The following is a 22,041-nucleotide window of genomic DNA, read 5'->3' as shown; positions in this document are numbered from 1 at the left end:
CATTTTCCTCCGAGCCGCGCTGCAGTCTTCTTCCCGCGCAGGCACCCGATGCTCTCCACTTCCTCTTCCGGGCCGCGGGAAGAAGAGAGCACCGGCGTGCTCTCTTCTTCCCGCGGCCCGGAAGAGGAAGTGGAGAGCATCGGGTGCCTGCGCGGGAAGACCCGCGCAGGCACCCGATGACTCCAGCACTGGCACCCGCTGACACCCGATGACTCCCGCGCAGGCACCCGGATGACTCCAGTCGGCGTGCTCTCTTCTCCTCCCCCCCCCCGCGGCCCGGAAGAGGAAGTGGTGAGCATCGGATGCCTGCGCGGAAGAAGAGACCACGCTAGTGTGGTCTCTTCTTCCCGCGCAGGCACCCGATGCTCTCCACTTCCTCTTCCGGGCCGCGGGGGGGGGGGGGAGGAGAAGAGAGCACGCCGGTGCCGCTGACTCCAGCTGTCCTGCCGCGTTCCGCCCGGGCTGACAGCATTTTAAGCCCGGGCGGCGGAGGACCGGGGAGCAGCTGGGTCAGCGGGGAACCGCGAAGTATGGCGACACGTGTCTGCGAGCCAGATGCAGCCCTCAAAAGAGCCATATCTGGCTCGCGAGCCATGGGTTCCCGACCCCTGGTGTAGCAGATGGACTCAGGACTAATGAGTATAGTCTACTCTTGATAGCAGTTGGAGACGGATCAGATTTCAATCTGACGTCAGCCCTAGTACATATTACCCCTGCAGGAAGTGTAGCTCTTCAGTATTTTCAGTCTCCATAGCAGTTAGGGACTCTATGCACGCTAGCACAGCGTTAGAGTAATCTTACCAAAGAAAACCAAATTAAGAAGAAAATCTTACCTCTACAGATGAGCCCTGCTTTCCTGCGGTGACACCCGTTGGGTCTCTCCCCCAGTTGAGATTTCCTGAGGTGATTTCCACGATCCGTCGGAGGTAAGCCTCAGGGCGGCGGCCGACCCTCGGCGGGGACCTAGCCCCCGACATAGGGTGAGGCTGAGAGGCAGTGGGTGCAACCTCGAGCGCGGCGCTGAAGGTATTTTCCCTATCCCCCCGCAGCCGGAGACCACCCGGAACAAAACCGGGAAGTGTCGAAACAAGGTAAGGTAGAAATCTATTTAAAAGTCTCTGGTCTCCGAAGCTCAAGGAGACGCTCAGGTCACCAGCCGGGACCAGTGCCACCGGGTTGAACTGCCCTAGCAGGGCTAGACCCCGGTCAGATCAGAGGGCCCTCCCATGTGGAGACCCTCCAAGGTGGTTGCCATTTTGTCCGCGTGGTCGCCGTCACCATTTTGGCTCTGTTCGCCGCCCTGTCCGCCGTTTCGATCCGTGCGCACAAATACCTTGTGCGCACAATGTTGCAGCACAAGTACCGGGCGCATAATTTCGACCTGTGCGCACATCTCCCTGTACGCGCGCAACTTCAACGCACACCGGAGCGCACAACTGTAGTGTACGCACACAAGTCATGGCACCACCGGAAAATAAACTCAAAGCTCAGGGCCTTTGCCCAGCATGCCACATTAGAGCTGCACAGCATGAGGAGGCCATGGCCCTGTATATACAGTGCGAAGAGGCCCTAGGGGACCCAACTCATGGCCCTCCCCAGGCGGTACCGGACCCCAGCCTCTTTAGCAGTATGCCAGACCTAGCATTACACAGCGGGATCCCCCTTCAAACGGGGCTCCCCAGGGACACTGCGCCCCTAGTCTAGACCCAGCATCTATCTCCTGGGTGGAATTCTTCAAAGGTCTGCATACATTCGTCCACATGCAACCGGGGCCTCCTATTGTGCGGCCTTAGGCTCCACCAGATGACCTCAACATGCCGGGACCCTCTATGCCCAAGGAAGTGATCCCACCGCCCAGAAGCCCCACCTTCGGGGACACAGACATCTCAGATGAGGAGTCAGAACCCCTGGAGGAAGGGGAACTCCTTCCCGGGACAGAACCCCATCGAACCATGAGAAGCTTCTTCACCAAGGAAGAGCTTCCAGACCTGGTCACACACAGCTTAAAAGAGCTTGGCATCCCGGGCACAAGTGCCTCGGGGGAAACTAAGACGAACCCACTTTTGGAGGGATCCCTTCAGACCTCCCGCCATTTCCCACTATTACAAGCCGTCCAGCAACTAATTGACCTGGAATGGGATGCCCCAGAAACCACGTTCAAAGGGGGCCGGGCTCTGGCAGCCATGTACCCTCTGGACCCAGCAGCCAAATATCTCCTGGCATGTCCGAAAGTGGATGCCATGGTCTGCGCGGTCTCGAAGTGCACTACTATCCCAGTGGAGGGAGGAGCAGCACTCAAGGATGCTCAAGACAGACGTCTGGAACCTATCCTCAAACAGTCCTTTGAAGTCTCCGCTATGTCTTTACAGATTGCGGCCTGCTGTGCCGTGGTGACACGCGCCTGCTTAGCACAGACCAGGAACGACACTCCGGGGGAAGCCCTGGAACCAGCTGTATCGTTCCTCGCGGACGCCGCTTCGGACCTGGTATGCACAGCAGCTAGAGGAGTCTCATCTGCCGTGGGAGCCAGAAGGCTAATCTGGCTCCGAAACTGGTCAGCTGACGCATCCTCCAAAACGAGATTCACAAGGATGCCTTTCAAGGGAACACTCCTGTTCGGAAGTGAACTAGAGAAACTAGCCAACAAATGGGGTGAGTCCCCTCTGCCGGAGGACAGGAATAAGAGAAACCAGCGATCCTTCCCCCGGACCTCCAGGGTCAGAGGAATCATATCAAGCGGTCCACCCCGCAGGCCAGAGCCAGTCCTTTCGGAACAAGCACAATAAAAGGGGAGCCAGCTTGGGCCCAGGCCCCAGCTGCACCCCACAATGAAAATCAGCCGACCCATCCAAAGGAAGAAGCCATAGGGGGCAGACTGGCCTTATTCTACCAAAGATGGGTTGAGAGAACTTCGGACAAGTGGGTCCTATCCATCATTCGAGAGGGATATTACCTGGATTTCTACCACCTCCCTCCGGGCAAGTTTGTGGAATCTCCCTGTCATGACCCTTCCAAGAGAATGGCAGTGGAAGCTACACTGACCAGATTTACTAGCCTTAGAGGCTATAACATCGGTGCCTCCACAACAAATAAATACTGGCCATTATTCCATCTATTTTATCGTTCCCAAGGAGGAAGGAACGTTCAGACCTATCCTGGACCTCAAGGCGGTCAATCGTCACCTGAAGATTCCTCGCTTCCGCATGGAAACCCTGCGCTCTGTAATAAGGGCGATACAACCGGGAGAGTTTCTTACCTCCCTGGATCTGTCGGAAGCCTACCTACACATTCCAATCCATCAAGAGCATCAGCGTTTTCAACGCTTCTCGATCCTGGGCCGTCACTACCAGTTCAGAGCACTACCTTTCAGGTTAGCCACTGCACCCCGGAAGTTCACCAGGATCATAGTGGTGGTGGCAACACTGAGGAAGGAAGGAATCTGAGTGCATCCTTATCTAGACGATTGGCTGATCAGAGCAAAATCTCTAGAGGAAAGCCACCAGGCAACCAAAAGAGTCAAAACTCTACTGGAGAGCCTCGGGTGGGTGGTCAACACAAACAGCTGCCTGCAGCCTTCCCAATCTCTAGAATACTTGGGAGTCCGGTTCGACACCAAACAAGACAAGGTCATCCTGGCACCGACAAGGAGATCAAAACTGATGACCCAGTTACGAACCCTGTTGAGCGAACTTTGCCCCATATCATGGGATTACCTACAAGTTCTCGGCCTCTTGGCATCCACTCTGGAAGTAGTCCCATGGGCACGAGCTCACATGAGACCCCTACAACGCTCACTACTATCACGATGGAATCCACTGTCCCAGAACTACACTGTACGGCTTCAGCTCCCGGACAGAGTTCGGGCCCAATTACGATGGTGGCTACAAGAAGCCCATCTGAGCCAGGAGACGAGACTATCCTCCCCAACCTGGATCCTACTCACCATGGATGCCAGCCTACGAGGATGGGGAGCACACTGCCAGGAGCTAACCGCACAAAGGCAATGGAACGAAGAAGAGTCGGGATGGAACATCAATCGCCTAGAAGTCCAGGCAGTCAGACTAGTCTGCCTAAGGTTCGGTCACAGACTCCGAAGCAAGCGGTCAGAGTAATGTCTGACCGCCATAACAGTGGCCTACATCAACCGTCAGGGAGGAACCAGAAGCCAACAGGTGTCTCTGGAAATAGACCTCTTAATGTCATGCGCAGAAGTGAATCTTCAAGAGATCTCAGTCGTCCACATTGCCGGGAAAGTCAATGTCGTGGTGGACTACCTCAGCAGAGAAAGTCTAGATCCTCCCCAACCTGTGAATGGAAACTGTCAACCACAGCATTCCAATTGATAGTAAACCGTTGGGGAACACCAACCATGGACCTCCTGGCAAACCAGTCCAACGCCCAAGTACCCAGTTTCTTCAGCTGCAGGCGGGAACCCCAGTCCCAGGGAATCTATACCCTGGTACAGACCTGGCCACAGGAGACTGTTATACGCCTTCCCGCCGTGGCCCCTATTGGGCGCGATCATCCACAAGATAGAACACCACATAGGACCAGTACTTCTAGTGGCCCCGGACTGGCCAAGAAGACCGTGGTACGCAGACATGCGAAGACTGCTGACAGGGAACCCCCTGCCGCTACCTCCACACACAGACCTGCTCCAACAGGGACCGATCCTCCACGAGGATCCAGCTCTATTCTCTCTTACGGTCTGGCCATTGAGAGGACTCGCCTAAGGAGAAGAGGATACTCGGGGGCAGTAAGTTACACCCTACTCAGCACGCAAGTTCTCCACATCCCTAACATACATAAGGATTTGGAGAGTATTCTTAGCCTGGTGCAAGGACCACAACATCATACCACGCTCAGTCAAAATTCCTGCGATTTTGGAATTCCTACAGAACGGCCTACAGAAGGGATTGTCCCTTAACTCCATCAAGGTACAGGTGGCAGCATTGTCATGCTACGGAACCAATAGCGAGAGCGGCAGCATAGCCTCTCACCCGGATGTCTCCCGCTTCCTGAAAGGAGTCAAGCACATCTGACCACCCCTAAAGTGGCCGGTGCCTCTTTGGAACCTCAACCTGGTCCAAGATTTCCTAGCCGGAATCTCCTTCAGACTCTCCGCGGCCTGTCTCTCAGACTATTAACATTGAAGACAGCCTTCCTGCTGGCAGTCTGTTCAGCTACAAGCACTGTCCTGCTGGGAGCCATTCCTCAGACTCACCCCGGGTACTATCCAGTTACGCACAGTTCTGTCGCTCCTCCCCAAAGTGGTGTCTTACTTCCATCTCAACCAAACCATCTCGCTACCATCGCCAGAAAAGCATAAGAATTCGGAAAAGGCTCAAAGTCTACGCCATCTCAACATCGTCAGGCTCCTAGTCCGATACCTGGAAAGGTCGGAATCCGTACGAAAGACAGACCATCTATTCCTCCTTCACAGCGGGAAGAAGCAAGAGGAAGCGGCCTCGCGAGCAACCAGAGCCCGCTGGATCAAAGAAGTCATCAAGGCAGCCTACGTAGAAGCAGGCAAACCACCGCCTTTACAAGTCAAGGCCCATTCTACTAGAGCCCAGGCAGTGTCCTGGGCGGAAACCAAGATGCTGTCACCCGCCAAGATCTGCAGGGAGGCGACATGGTCCTCCATCCACACCTTGTCCAGGTTTTACCTCCTGGATGTTCAGGCTCGGGAGGACACAGCATTTGCAAGGGCAGTACTAAGTGGGTCACGGGCAGCCTCCCACCCGGTTCGGGAGTAGTTTTTATACATCCCATTGGTCCTGAGTCCATTTGCTACATGCTAGGAAATGGAGAAATTACTTACCTGATAATTTCGTTTTCCTTGGTGTAGACAGATGGACTCAGCATCCCACCCACGGCTGCCATTACTCATTGAATTCTCTGGGGACATCCCCGGGAGCGAGTGATTCATGGGTAAGCCATGCTTTCCTTCATCTAGGACACCCACCCTACCGGGTGTCGACGTTTCTCAGTTGAGGGCACTGGTGGTCTCCAGCTATAGCCAATTCAACCAGTTCAAATTAATCAAGTTAACCAAGTTATAAAGTTAATCAAGTTGTTCAAATTATTCAGTCATACATATATCCACAATGCTTTTCAAGGAGAATACTGAAGAGCTGCACTTCCTGCAGGGGTATATGTACTAGGGCTGACGTCGGATTGAAATCTGATCCATCTCCAACTGCTATCAGGAGAACACTATACCCATTGGTCTTGAGTCCATCTGTCTACACTAAGGAAAACGAAATTATCAGGTAAGTAATTTCTCCATTTTTCTGTTTTTTCAAATCAAGTCCTTGGGTTCTATACCTGTTATTCCTCACGGCCAAATGGGGGGCATAGCTATGTGTAGGCAATCTGTTATTGCTTTTCACATGCTAGTGATCCCCAGTTTTCTTTCTTAAGGGTTCTCTAGCCCCAGACTGTCTACTTGGCTGTCTTTCTGATACTTACGAAAACTGTGCAGTCTTGCTCCAAGAGCTCTCATTCTCTTGGTTAGTGACTTATGCCATTCCTTGGGCCCAAGAGGACTTGGGTTTAGTGGGGCATGTTAGAGCTCACTGCGCAGGAGCTCTCACTGCATTGGTTTTTGTGCAGCTAAATGGGCTTCTCGCCATGAGTTTACATCACACCCCTGCCTTTGGAAAGGGACTATTGGCATGCGATGGGGATTTTGTCACTCTGTCCTATGGGTCTCTTTGAGGTGTAGAACCCTACTCCTTTCCCTCCTAGAGCCCATTATTGGATTGGCTGCCTCAAAAAAAAAAAAAAAATCATGCCTAACAGAGTAAAGGGAGAAAGAATGGTTTCTTCTGCAACCACTCAGGTAGTGCCTTCAGCACTATGTACTTTTTCCCCCTTTTTCTTGTTTTTGAGCAGCATTCATTTGGCAGCGTTAGCATGCGAGAATTTGAGTTAGTTGTGGAATTCTGGGGTACAGGATGGATTGGCTTTGCCAAATTGCCATGTATGGTATAGGGGCTGCCAGGTTTCTGTCTTTTAGAACTTGGTTTATTAATCACAAAAAAGCTGGCTATCATAAGAACATGAGATATGCCATACTGGGTCAGACCAAGGATCCATCAAGCCCAGTATCCTGTTTCCAACAGTGGCCAATCCATGTCACAAGTACCTGGCAAGTTCCCAAACATTAGATTAAAGCACAAGCTACTATTGCTTATTAATTACCATAATAGCTGTTTATGGATTTTTCCTCTAGGGACTTATCCAAACCTTTTTTAAACCCAGTTACACTAACTGCTGTATCCAGATCCTCTGGCAATGAATTCCAGAGCTCTAACTATGCGCTGAATGAAAAAGAATTTTCTTGTTTTAAATGAGCTACTTGCTAATTTCATGGAGTGCCCCCTGGTCCTTCTGTTATCTGAGAGTGTAAATAACCGATTTACATTAACTTGTTCAAATCCTTTCATGATTTTGTAGACTTCTATCATATCCACTCTGTTGTCTCTTCTTCAAACTGAACAACCCTAACTTCTTTAGACTTTCCTCATAGGGCAGTCGTTTCATGCCCCTTATTTTGATCGCCCTTCTCTGCACTTTCTCGAGTGCAGCTATATCCTTTTTGAGATGCGGTGACCAGAATTGCACACAGTATTCAAGGTGCGGTCTCAACATGGAGCGATACATGGACATTATGACATTCTCTGTTTTATTTGCCATTCCCTTCTTAATAATTTCTAACATTGTTTGCTTTTTTGATCGCCACAGCACTCTGAGCCAACAATTTCAATGTATTATCCACTATGAAGCCTAGATCTTTCCTGGGTGGTAACTCCAGCAAGGGTTATTTTTCCCTATATGCATCACTTTGCACTTGTCCACGTTAAGTTTCATCTGCCATTTTTGGAAGCCCAATCTTCCAGTCTTGCAAGGTCCTCCTGCAATTCATTACTATTCGCTTAAAATTTAACTACTGTTCATAATGTTGTGTCATCCTCAAATTTGATCACCTCACTCGTCGTACCCTTTCCATATCATTTATAAATATATTAAAAAAGCACCAGTTGAAGTACAGATCCCTTACGCATCATACTGTTTACCTTTTTCCACTGTGAAAACTGACCATTTAATCCTACTGTTTCCTGTCTTTTAACCAGCTTGCAATCCACAAAAGGATATCACTTCCTACCCCATGACTTTTTAGTTTTCTTAGAAGCCTCTCAAGCGGGACTTTGTCAAACGCCTTCTGAAAATCCAAATACACCACATCTACCGGTTCACCTTTGTCCACATGTTTGTTCACCCCTTCAAAACAATGTAGGAGATTTGTGGGGCAAAACTTCCCTTAGGTAAATCCATGTTGGCTGTGTCCCATCAAACTGTCTATCTAAATGTTTTGTGATTTTTATTCTTTATAACAGTTTCCACGATTTTTCCTGGCACTGAAGTTAGGCTCACCAATCTATAGTTTCCCAGATCACCCCTGGATCTCTTTTTAAATATAGGGTTTATATTGGCCATCTTCCAATCTTTGGGTATATCAGATGATTTTAATGATAGGTTACATATTAATTGAAATAGGACTGAAATGTCGTCTTTTTTTTTTTTTTAGTTCTTTCAGAACCCTGGTGTATATACCAACCAGTCCAGGTGATTTACTACTCTTCAGTTTGTCAATCAGGCCTACCACATCTTCCAGGCTCACCGTGATTTGGTTCAGTTGATCTGAATAATCACCCATGAAAACCTTCTCCGGAATGGGTATCTCTCCAGCATCCTCTTCAGTAAACACCGAAGCAAAGAAATTGTTTAATCTTTCTATGATGGCCTTATCTTTTCTTAGTGCCCCTTTAACCCCCTTGATTACCCAGCGGTCCAACCATCTCCCTCACAGGCTTTCTGCTTCAGATACATTTTAAAAAATGTTTGTGAGTTTTGCCTCTTGGCCAATTTCTTTCAAATTTTCTCTTAGCCTGTCTTATCAATATTTTACATTTAACTTGCTAATGCTTATGCTTTATCCTATTTTCTTCTGATGGATCCTTCTTCCAATTTTTGAATGAAGATCTTTTAGCTAAAATAGCCTTTTTCACCTCACCTTTTAACCATGCCGGTAATTGTTTTGCTTTCCTTCCACCTTTCTTAATGCATGGAATACATCTGGACTGTGCTTCTCGGATGGTATTTTTTTAGCAATGTCCATACCTGTTGCACACTTTTTACCTTTCTAGCTGCACCTTTCACTTTTTTCTAACTATTTTTCTCATGTCATCAAATTTCCCTTTGAAAGTTTAGCGCTAGAGCCATGGATTTATTTACTGTCCCCCTTCCAGCCAGGAACAGGTTAGTTTGGTTGACCTTACTTCATTGGCCTTTTTATGTGCGTTGATCAAGCCTTTTCATAGCCCACACTTTGAATGTAAGATCACAGGTATTCTGGATTTTGGGCCTTTCTGCGGAGGCTCAAATTTAGTGTTGTGGACTGTACTTTTCATCTGGTCTTTAAATTGTGGAGAAAGAAGGATTTGTGTGCTATGTCACACAACTTTGGGATGATAAGCAGCTTTGCACATTTCAGGATTTACAGCAGGAGCTTAATTTAGATAATTCATTTCAGGCTTATTTGCAAATGAGAAGGGTTTGGGAAGTTACATAATATACAGCAGTCTCTGTGGAAGTTGAAGAGGATGAAATAATTTCTTAGTGAGGAGGGACCTCCAGTCAAGGGCATTTCTTTTATAAATTGGGATATTCTACAGACTAAGGCCTGGATTTATCAAAATGCACTAAATATCGCATGCAATAGGAAAAGGGGTGTGTTTTATGGTAATAGGCAGTTTATCGCAATTTGCACTAATAACCTATGCGAAGCGCTATCTTAGCGCAAATTGCGATAACTTTTTCGCAATTTGCGAAAATTTGTTACCCAGGTAGAGTGTCCATCAAGCTAGGTTGAGAGAACATTGCACAAATCTCATCTTTGGGTGAGTTTCCTCACTCCGAAGGTCATCAAATCTTCACAGGAGAGCACTGTTCTGTTCGTACGTCTCACTTTGAATGTCAAAGTGGCCTCTAACCCCTACACTAATACCTAAAGCTCACCTCGAGTTGCTAGGTGGGCCTCCCATAGAGATGTAAATACCAATCTAGTGTGAGGGCATTATGGCTAGTCTCCTCCCTCTCTCTCTCCCCCAGGAGTGCCATGATAGCTTGGCTGGCTCTCCAGGAGCTCAAAACGGCATGTGCAAAAAATCATCACAACCGTGATAAAGCCCTATTGCACAGCTTTACGCAAATGAAAAAGGGGTAGTTAAAATTTGTGTTAAAGCAAAACTGTGAGCCCAGCCCACTTGGCCAACATTCCCGCCCCAATATCCTCCGCTTTTTCCCATTTGCATCGCACCAAACGCTATTGTGCTTTCGCATGCATTAATGGCGTTTTCGCATGCGTTAAAGGTGTTTTTTGCATGCATATAGCATGCATATAGCACTTTGATAAATGACCCCCTCAATATGGTAAAACTACACTTTCACTCCTGATAAATAAATGGAAAGATGAATTGAGCCTTAACTGCAGCCTTATGGAAGTTCATTTGATTGACTGATTATCATATTTCTATTTGAAGTAAGAGAGTAAGTTGCTTCATAGAGCTTATTGCATGCCTGTATACTTTTCTAAATTGTTTTCTAATGTTGATACTATGTGTTGGAGGGGTTGTGGTGAACAAGGCTCCTGTTTTCATATGTAGTGGAACTTCTTAGGGGATAAAGCAACTCTGGGTGGATGTGATGCAGGAAATCTGACCTTGTTGCTATACTAATACGCATGACCTCACTGTTAGGTTTGTTGGGCAACTGGCACATATCTGGCATTCCTTAGCAGCAAAGACCATTAGTGGCTCAGCTTCTTTTTTTTTTTTCAAAAATATTTTTTATTGAAAAGTTTGTTTAACATCGAAAAGCCCAAACATATCATTGAAAAATACACACAAGAGGATACAACTCCATAACAAAGCAATAAATACACAGTAGCAACCACAGAAAAACAGTGCCTCTAATCTAACATTTTACCCCTTTATTCTCTAGAAATCTCTCAAGTACCCCTATCTTACAGGCCGATACAGTAAGGAGCGGTAGGAAGAGCTGAGTTAGTGCTGGGCGCACCCGCGTTTCCCGCACGCACAGTCCGGCTCACCTACCGCTCGATACTGTATTTAAATAGCTTACAAATATAAGCCGCGTCCAAAAAGCATCCGTGAAGCGTTAGGCCTGCGCAACCCATTTTACTGTATAGGCGCTTTATACAGCGCCTATACAGTATCCTGGGTGCGCTGGTACCTGTCATTTCAAATGACAGGCACCAGGAAGTGGATCCCAACTTTAACCAAAAAAAACCTAAAATCCCCTCCTCCCGAAGCGTCTCGACATGTAAAATATGTAAAACCTAAAACCCCCTCCTCCCGAAGCGACTCGACATGTAAAATATGTGAATAAGTATTACCAACTTACTTTTTGTTTTTTTCAGCCCTTTCAGCCTTCTCTGCCGTCCTCCGGAGGGGGGCAGCCGGCGGCGAAAGCGGCTTCCATCGGCCCCGTCGGCGAAGACGGACGAACGCACGCCCATAGTGCACGGGTGCTCAGGCCAATGAAAGCACATGGATGGGCGTGTGTGACGTCACACACGCGCGTTCATGTGCTTTCATTGGCTTGAGCGCCCGTCAATTTGGGCGTTCAAGCCAATGGCTAGAGCCAGCGAAGCGCATGACTTCACGGCGTACGCTTCGCTGGCTAGAGCGAGCGAAGCGTACGCCATGACGTCATGCGCTTCGCTGGCTAGAGCGCCCAAATTGACGGGCGCTCAAGCCGATGAAAGCACATGAACGCGCATGCGTGATGTCACGGCGTACGTCACGCACGCCCGTCCATGTGCTTTCATCGGCTTGAGCGCCTGTGCACTACGGGCGTGCATTCGTCCATCTTCGCCGGAGGGGGCCGCTGGAAACCGCTTTCGCCGCCGGCTGCCCCCACCGGCTGCCCCCTCCGGAGGACGGCAGAGAAGACTGAAAGGGCTGAAAAAGAAACAAAAAGTAAGTTGGTAACACTTATTCACATATTTTACATGTCCAGTTGCTTCGGGAGGAGGGGATTTTAGGTTTTCAATATTTTACATGTCCAGTCGCTTCGGGAGGAGGGGTTTTTAGGTTTTCTTTTGGGGGAAAGTTTGCCGTCTACCCTTACCCCTGCCTCTAACGCAGGGGTAGGGGTGGGCGGTAAATTAGCAGGTTAAATGCGCGGCTAAACTGCAGGTTAAAAAGGCAATAGTCGGGGCGCACATTACTGAATGGGGGGAATAGCTAATCCGATCGTTTACATCTCATATACATGCCGCGGGCGGAAGGGGTTACTCGTTGATTTAAAGAGGCGGTAAGAATGGGTTAAAGGGGATAGTGAATCGCGGGTTGGACTAACGCGGCCAAATTGTGAGTAGAAGGCGGGTTAGAAGCAGGGTAACCGCGGTCGCACTTTACTGTATTGACCTGATAGTGTGCAGAAAACCCACAACCACCTTTTTCATTTTCTTCCTCATTTATTCCTCACACACACCATCTTTCATGCTGTAATGTACTACTCTCATTCAGCAGTCATTCAAAACCATTCTTATTGGTACAATCTTCTCCTACCCCCTTACTCCACAGACCCCCCCTCCCCCCGCCAAACCATCCCCACTTTTCCACGTTCCAAAATGTTAGTTGAACAGAAACAGAGTCCAGTTAAACAGAGCAAAACAGGCCCCTATAACCATACATGGGAAACAGAAAAAACCTCCCTTGAACTAATGATAGGTTGTTTCGAGCCCCTTACACAGGGTCCCCCCCCCTTGCAGAGAACCTCTTGAAACACTCTTCCACTTTGTGTAACGTATCCTGTGTTCAACAATCCACTCTTAATATCCATTGACGATTGAAGAAGAACTCCTATGCTGCACAATATATCTCATCCATCCTGCTTCTAACAGTTTGAATCCAACCATTCTATTTACATTAGTACAACCTTTCTCTGGAGCCAAGAGTCAATTGTAGGCAGTTTCCTCTGCCCAAATCACCAAAATGCATTAGCATGCTACCTGAAGGGCTAGCTTATTAATTTGGCTCCTTCCTTGCATCTGTTTCTGCCCCTTTTCAGGACTTTTATACCTAGTGTATTGTCGAATAGATGTGTCCCAGAACACATCTAGTTTTTTGCAATGAAAAAAAACAGTGAATTAAAGATGCAGTTTCTTCTCCACATTTAATGCATATCAGAGTTGGAGCCAATCCCATTCGATATCTCCTAATGTCATCTATAAAGGTGTAGTGCAGTAGTTTAAATTTCATTTCCCTCAAGCTAGAATCAGGGCCAATACAATGTAGCATTTTAAAACAGACATAAATTCCTTAGAAATGTCCTCCTCCAATGCTGATGTCCAGTAGGTAGCAAGGAATGCAGGCTACTGATCTGCAAATGTTTTTATGTAATCTATGCCGGTTAGCAATAGTTATGCCTGATAGAAATATCTTGGTTTGTTGGGAAAAGAAACTTCTCTTTGAAAAGAATTTGTTCCCATTTAAAAGAACCTATATAGCGCCGTTCTTGTAGGTATGCAAAAAACTGAAAGGAGAGATCTTAAAATTTTGACATAGCAGAAGATAGGACATATGACTTATCTTCCTCATACAGTGGTAACATATATTTAATTCCCAATTTAGTCCAATCATGAAAGGTGGAGAACCCATAGTTACCCAGAAACAGCAGTAACAAAGACCTATCGTATATCCCTTTAAGCCCCTTCTTTTCGTCCGCCACCTCTAAGCCTGGTCACAAGGGTACAACAGAGATGTTAGTTTCTGTAGTTCTTGTTGTGAGACTTGAATTAAGTACAGTGGGGACCAAGGTGCTAGCTTATTTTCAAGTAACCCAGCTTCACAAAAGGCAACCTTGCCGGTAATCCACTCACCTACAAAACGCAATTGGCATGCTGCATTGTAAAATCCTTAGATCAGGAAAGTCATTCCCCCCCCCCGCCTCTTTAGTACACGTCTGGCATGGCTTATCCATGCACCTTTACCAGGAAAAAACCAGCATTTTATTAAGGAAGTGTTTTCGAAGCTTGGCCAGAAACAATAAAGCAAATCGGATCCCTCTACAGAGTAAGTCAGAAAATGCCGTCGACATTTCTCTCCTCTGTGCAGCAACTTGAGCTGAAAAATCATTAAAGAGCAAGATTTTGTTTTCCATGTAATCTATGACTGCTTTTTGATAGGCTCGCAGCAGCTTGATATTATGAGACTAGTTCTGGATACGCACCAGGACCGGCCTAGGCTTATCTTCCCTAGCATGTGGCAGGCCAATACGGTGTATCCGCTCACACCTGAGGTGATCCTCTGGAATCACTAGGCCAACATGATCAGGAAGTCGTTTTTCTAGGAAGTCATATGTCATCCTCTCGCAACGTTTGGTTTGCCTCGGCCAGCCTATCATCCTGGGCTGAAATGCACTCCTCTGCATGGTCTAAGTGCTTAGACTACCCTTCTAGGCTGCCTTTGATATCATCCATAGCAGACTGTATTTTTATTAAACGTTCATCCAGCGCTGCGGAAACGCTGCTTGAGATTTGAAGGCGTACCTCTTCTGATATCGCTGCCAGCGTTTTAGTTCCTCACTCACAGCCGCCATTTTGGGGTGTCTGCTTTTCTGTCCTGCTGTGGACAACTTTACTGCTCATATCCTTGCCTTCTTACCTAACAAACCAGGGCGTCTTGAACTCTACGTCTTCCGGGGCAAGGTATTACCAAGTAAAGCTGATTTTTAAGGGTCTGAGTAGGTTAGTTTTCAGAGATTTTAAGAGGGGATGTCCCAGAGCTCTTACACCCAGTCTCCGTTTAGCCCAGTGCCATTACCAAAAATACTAGCTTAGCTTCTTTTATTTACCAGGATTACAATTGCCTCTTTCTGGAAGTTTATCTAGATCATTGGTGTGTGCAGTGTCGTGAGAATACTAATTATATGGGGTTGTTGCAGACATTTCTATGACTTATGAATTGTGTGAAATTTGTTTACACCATGAGTTATGTTGGTGATTCCTGTTCGTAGCTGTGTGTTTCCATTTCTGTTTTATATCAAAGTTCTTTAAATAAGGAGAAAAAAAGTTACCTGTAGCAGCTGTTCTCATAGAACAGCAAGATATGTCCTCAGAACTCACTCCCTGAGGAGTTGGCATCTTTATTTAGCTTAAAGAACTAAGAGGGTCCCTTGCATGATGCCTACGATATGGGACAATCCTGCATGTGCTCAGTAGGACTTCTGAAAGCTCTAGATGTGAAGTTGAGGCTTCTGACCTGGGCTCTGTCTGACATCACTCACAGGTCGATCCAGTAAGGCCACGGTAGAAACAGTGAGGTAGTGTCAGGCGCACCCTTCCTCCCCGCACGCACAGTTCTCTTCACTAACTCCCCGATACTCTCCTCTAATCGCATGCAAATGCATGCCGCGGCTTTAAAGCGGTAGGGAAGGGTTATGGCCGCGTAACCCATTTTACTGTATAGGCGCTTAATACAGCGCCTATACAGTAACCAGGGTGCAACGGTACCTGTCATTTCAAATGTCATTTCAAATGGCATTTGGAATGACAGGAACCAGGAAGTGTAAAAAAACACGAAAAGTCTTTGTTGCTTCGTCGCTGTGTCTCTCCTCCCGGAGCAGGGCGCGAAAGCAGCCTTGCTCCGGGAGGAGGTGAGGCACAGCGGCGAAGACAGACGGGAGAGGAGAAAAAGCAGAGCCGAGCAAAGCGAAAGCATGCAGCAAGCCGGCGAAATAGACCTGCGAGCAGAGGCAATAGCAGCGGTTCGGTAAGCCTGGCACCCTCCTTGATGTAGTACGTCCCGGATGCCCCCCCCTCCCCAGCGCGCCCGCCACTACCCCTTTCATCAGCTGCATCCACTGCGACCCGGCAGTCCCGTGAGGCCTACAAAAAAAAAAAAAAATCCCCGGCTCCCGCGCCCCCGCACTGGCCCGCCGACTCTACCCCCCCCTCCCCCCTCCTCCCGATCGGCGGCGACGAAAACCAAAGCAATTTTTTTTTTTTTCAAAAAGCAACATCACACATTGCATAAAATAATTTCTCCAGCCTTAACGCGACTTACTTTTGGGATCTGTCAAGTAAGTCGCAAAAGTAACTTACTTTTCTGAAGCCATCACGATCATAGCTCAAGACGAAGATGGCCGCCTGCACGGGGGAAAGCGTGCAATTGGCCGCTGAAGACGTGACGTCACGTCTTCAGCTGCCAATTGCACGCTTTCCCCGTGCAGGCGGCCATCTTCGTCTTCGTCCGGAGGAGCTAAGATCATGTTCCTGATGGCTTCAGAAAAGTAAGTTACTTTTGCGACTTACTTTTGGGATCTTGACAGATCCCAAAAGTAAGTCGCTTTAAGGCTGGAGAAATTATTTTATGCAATGTGTGATGTCGCTTTTTAAAAAAAAAAAAATTGCTTTGGTTTTCGTCGCCGCCGATCGGGAGGAGGGGGGGGGGTAGAGTCGGCGGGCCAGTGCGGGGGCGCGGGAGCCGGGGATTTTTTTTTTTTTGTAGGCCTCACGGGACTGCCGGGTCGCAGTGGATGCAGCTGATGAAAGGGGTAGTGGCGGGCGCGCTGGGCAGGGGGGGGCATCCGGGACGTACTACATCAAGGAGGGTGCCAGGCTTACCGAACCGCTGCTATTGCCTCTGCTCGCAGGTCTATTTCGCCGGCTTGCTGCACGCTTTTGCTTTGCTCGGCTCTGCTTTTTCTCCTCTCCCGTCTGTCTTCGCCGCTGTGCCTCACCTCCTCCGGGTCGCAGTGGTAGCATGGCGCTGTGAGGGGGGCGAAAGGGTATATACCCATGAACGGATTTGAGTGGGAGCGCTCTGTGAAGCGGGACATGCCCGTGAGGGGCATAATGGGTGGATGCAGCTGATGAAAGGGGTAGTGGCGGGCATGCTGTGGAGGGGGGGGGGGGGGCATCCGGGACGTACTACATCAAGGAAGGTGCCAGGCTTATTGTTTTATTGTGTTTGAGTATCTTAAGCGGTGTCGATGGATTTGTTACACAGTCCTAACTCCTACTAGGGGGAGGCGGTAAACTAACAGGTTAAGGCCGCGGCAAAACAGCGCGTTCCTAAGGAGATAATATCAGCGCCCGTTACAGTATCGGAGGGGAATAGCTAATTCCTTCATTATACAGCTTTTTCGTTCATTTACATGCTGGGTGCGGAAAGGGTTAGGTGTTTATTTTAGGAAGCGCTAAGGACGCGTGAAATTGGAGACTGTATGGCTGGATGGCCTTACTCGTCTGTATTGTGCGCTCCCAGCACGTTACAGACGGGCAATCTTTAACTGCACGTTACTGGATCGACCTGTCACTTGTTAGGACTTAAATCCTGCTGTCCTTGAACATTTGTTCAGAATACGTAATTTTCACTTTTTTGATGATCTATTCATACAGAAATACAAATAATAGGTCAATTAACAAAGTTACACACATTTCTGGCTGTTAACTGATTACAGATCAGTTCATGCTGATCTATAATCCATGCAATAGTTTATGTACAATATGGAGAAAGCATTTTAATACAGCTTTGAAGTTGGCTCAATTCAGTTTCTTCAAAATTTTGCTAGTTCCTTCAAAAGATTTTCAGTAAAGTTATTTTGTAAGACCTGTTTCACAAATAAGATCCAAGGTTTACTGAGAGATTTTGAATACATGTCTTAAAGAAGCTTTTTGTTAACTTTGTTCCTTATCCATTTTTTTGCTCAGAAACATGTAAAATCGCTCGTGTCCTTGTAAAATTGAAGTAATGAATGATGTGTCTTTTAGTATTCTGCTAGGCTTTTATAATAATTAGAGAACTGAAAATACAGAATTCATTGTGTTCACTTTCCTTACAGAAGAAACATGCTTTGCGTTGTTACTGTCAAGCAATGCAAGTTTACAAAGGGAAAGGCTGGTCTCTCGCAGAGGATCACATTAACTTCACTATTGGCCGGCAGTCTTTTACACTTCGTCAGCTTGATAATGCGGTATCTGCCTTCAGACATATTTTAATCAATGAGAGTAAACAACCAGCAGCTCAGCAGGCAGCCTTCCTCAGAGAGTATCTTTACGTTTACAAGGTAAGAATTAATAAAAATAAATAAATAAATAAAATCATGGTGACTGATAGCTTAAAAAGATTTTTCTATTGAAATTACTTTATGAAACTAGTAATTCATTTGACAAATACAGTAGCTGCTTGTTAAACCCTATGTAGCTTTCTGACAGTTGACAACAGCACATTAAAGTGTGTTCTGTTCACTCAAGGGTTTCTGATTCATTCACTCTCTTAACATTGTTGTAATTGTAATTTATGAATGTTTCTGACATCCCAGTTTTTATTTGGTCATCTCCTTTACTTATATTTTCATTGATTAGTGGACAGGATCAGTTTTAGTTGTAAAATTGGTATGGTTGCCCAGGAGCGCTGCAGTTGTAGGGTGCCAGTAGCTAAAGCCAATCCTGCTTGTGGAAAGTGTATTTTAATCTTCCTAATATAGGAACTCCTTTGACTTAAGTCACTAGTTCTTTAAAACAGTGTCTTAAGTCAAAACTGCTGTTCCTATAGGAATCAATGTAATACATGAAGGATTGGTTCTAGCACCAAGGCCAAGTACCCAATTTTCATCAAATAACCCTGAATTTAATGCAGTACAATACTAAAAGCATAGACACAATCTCTCTTTAATCTACTGTCTGTCACTCTCTCCCTCCAATTCCCCCAAAAGTAATTGTTGCCACTATGTGGCTAGGTAATCTTTGTGCAAGATTTTTTATATTGTTTTATGAATGTCTTGACTTCTGCGAAGTGCTATGATTGTGTTTTTTATATAGATTGATGATATACAAATATAAATAAATACCTGGTCAGTCATCATGCTGGTAGTGGAGAAGCAAACAGCAGTAGGAAGAGGATCTCCTTCTAAATGGTGTCTGGCTTCCCTACCACCACCACACTGGTCCTGGCACAGAGAGAGTAAAACAACTCTCTTCAGGGTCTTTCTGGAAGAGCTGTTGCAATTGGATCAGTCAGTTTAGTTCCCACCTGCCTTTGCTGGATTGATTACTTCAAAGGGATCCCCCCACTGTCCCAGAGTAATGATTGGCAGGTTCTATCAGCCTTGCACTGCTGCTCCTTTTGGATTTGCTGTACCGACATCTGTGCCCAACACCACTGCACACTGAATGGCAGAGACTAGGCTTGGATACAGTGACAGCAGTACCTGGCACTGGCAACATTGGAAACTGAATCCGTCATAGGCCTGGAACGTAAGTGATAAGTCTGGTATGATGAGGGGTGCTGACGTCACCAGTGGAAGATGGCTGCCTAACCCTGAAGCTCCCGATAATCCCTGATCGAATCCTTCTAAAATCGCTATCAGCGGTCTCAACCTGACTATAGCTAGCTCCAGCGATTGCCTAATGTTTTCTGATGGTGATGGAAAAAGATGACTGATTTAAAGCAACTCTCCTTTTCTAAACACGCGGCTGAGCTGATGGAGGATGAGAGCCATGCACCCATACAGGCCTCAGGGAACGGAGCTGAAACTCCTGATTTACCTACCAGACTTTCACCTTATAGTTCTGCCGAATTACCATCCCGAGATGAGATGCGGTTTATGGAGATACGATCGGTTATGAAGCAACAAAAACAAGAACTATTAGACTCCATTTCAGACATTCGTGAGGACCTCATGGCACTTGGAGCGTGGGTCGATGACATTGACATCTGCATAGAGAGCCAGGAAGACGCCACTTCTAAAGTGCTGGCTGAGCAGAAAAACTTGCAAAAGGAGAATGCCTTATTAATGGAAAAAATTGAAGACTTAGAGAATTGCTCTAGGCGATCCAATTTACGCATAAGAGGCGTCCCAGAGACTCCAGAATATATGGACTGTATTTCCATGGCCAACTCCATTTGTAACCTTATACTTTCCTCTGATGAAGGTACGCAGACCTCTGATCCTGCTCCAACCCAACAAATTGAAATTGAAAGAGCTCACAGAGCACTAGGTCCTACTATGGCAAACAGAGTGCGAGACATCGTAATATGCCTGCACAGCTTTCTCTAAAAGAAAAAAATCTCAGCAGCTGCAAGAAAAAGATTGGAATGTCTCTGGGAGGGGCATAAACTATTCATCTTCAATGATCTTGTCCCATCCACGTTGCGTAAACATGTCGAACTTAAGCAAATCGCATTAGCCTTTCACACCGAAAAGATCAGATACCGATGGACTTTCCCATTCGGCCTATCGTTCGCTATCAACGGGGTTACCTTTAGAGTGAAATCCTTTCCAGAGGCGGCCGAGGCCTTTAAGCATGCTGGACTATCCATAACTTTTTCTATGCAAAAGCCCTCCGGGCTGGAGGTGAAGACAACCAACACCTCAAGATGGCGCCAGGTTGGAGAAGGAAGACGGCTGCGGCGCCATTCAGCGACATGAACTCCATGATGTCGGCCCAAGGATGAACAGTAAATCTAACAGGAACAGTGATAATGGTTGGTTTACCAGACCTACAGTTTTTCATAGTTTTTCTGCATAGGCGTCTGTCAGTAGTGACAAAGTTGAGCTTTTGACAATTTTTAGATGTTGTGCTATGCATTACAAATTTTGGGTTGTGACATTGCAAGGCTTAGTTCTGCACTAGTGATACAGATAAATCTTGATAATGAGGGGGTGGGAGTTATTTCTTTTCCAACTCAGTGGCTACCCCATGGTTGGAGGGATCCACGGGTTGGGTCTAGTAGACGTTTTTTTGTTTGTTTGTTTTTTGGGTGTGGGGGGGGGAATTATAGATCCACCTGCAAGGGGAAAGTTTAGATGTGAACATAGACAGTTCTTCTGCTCACTGTCAATATTCTGTAAGGAGAGGATGGAAAAATGCTCATTTAACTTATTTTTGTTTTTTATCGTCTATCCTATCTAAATTAGGACCTATGACTGTTCGATTTTTATCCTTAAACGTGAAAGGTCTCAATACCCACAGAAAACGAAGCTTGTTTTGAGTCATAAAGCAAATATCGTTCTCCTCCAGGAAATGCATATAAAGAAACGCTATGAATACCTATTGTAAAACCAGGGGTACCCACATGTTTTCCTAGCTGCCAGTTCCAAAGCAGCAAAATATACAGGATTTGGGATTTTAATTACAGGCTTCCTCACATTTGAACTCTTGTTCCTTGTTTCCGATATTTTGGGAAGGTATATTTATATTAAAATTAGGATTGGGAATGAAATCTTTTCCATCCTCTCCATTTATGCACCCCATGTGACCAAGGTTCATTTGTGGGTAAGTTGGAGACTATTCTATCTCAAAATGCGGATGGATTACTTATTCTGAGGGGAGATTTCAATTTTATTCGCAATATTAGGCTAGATACATCTGCCCGAAGATATAATAGGGGACAGGGGATAAAGGAGTGCAACATGTTGGTGGAGAATTGGGGGCTTATAGATATCTGGAGACAGTGTCACCCACACTCTAGAATGTATACTTTTTTGTTTTTCATAACACATACTCACGCATAGATTTGTTTTGCATTGATAAGCTCTTACAAAACCGGTTACAGGAAGTAGGAATCGGTGATATCACCTGGTCGGACCTAGATACCAGGCAACAATACTGAAGGCTGAATGTCAGCCTGTTAAAGGATGGAGATTTTTGTAAATTGTCAGCTTCCAAACTCCAGGAATATTTCACCCTGAATTGTGCATCCGTCACCTCGCCAGGTATTGTGTGGGGAAGGATCCAAAGCTGAGAGGCCTATTTATATCTGAGGCCTCACATCGGAAAAGGTAGAGAGAAAAAGCTGGGTCTGTCCTGATTGAGCGGATTGAGAATCTCTCATAGGCTCATATGCTAAACCTTACAGCGGGGATTTACCAACAGTTAAAAGCTAGACAAGATTTGAACCTCCTAGACTCCGATCAAATAGCACATCAACTAGAGCT

The 22,041-nt window shown here is 46.6% G+C and overlaps 1 protein-coding gene across 4 annotated transcripts in view; it reads left to right on the top strand.

Moving 5' to 3' along the window:
- TRAPPC8 (trafficking protein particle complex 8) overlaps nt 1–22,041 on the top strand; it is a 431,358-nt gene that overhangs the window by 156,633 nt on the left and 252,684 nt on the right. For all 4 annotated transcript variants that reach the window (XM_029591182.1, XM_029591181.1, XM_029591183.1 and 1 more), the window contains one exon: nt 17,944–18,168. In XM_029591182.1, coding sequence (XP_029447042.1) covers nt 17,944–18,168 — 225 coding nt within the window. The remainder of the gene's footprint in view (nt 1–17,943; nt 18,169–22,041) is intronic.

Source organism: Rhinatrema bivittatum, chromosome 2, assembly GCF_901001135.1.
Source record: "Rhinatrema bivittatum chromosome 2, aRhiBiv1.1, whole genome shotgun sequence".
Classification (NCBI taxonomy): domain Eukaryota; kingdom Metazoa; phylum Chordata; class Amphibia; order Gymnophiona; family Rhinatrematidae; genus Rhinatrema; species Rhinatrema bivittatum.
The sequence above is the reverse complement of the archived record's forward strand: the minus strand, read 5'-3'. Positions and strand labels throughout refer to the sequence as shown.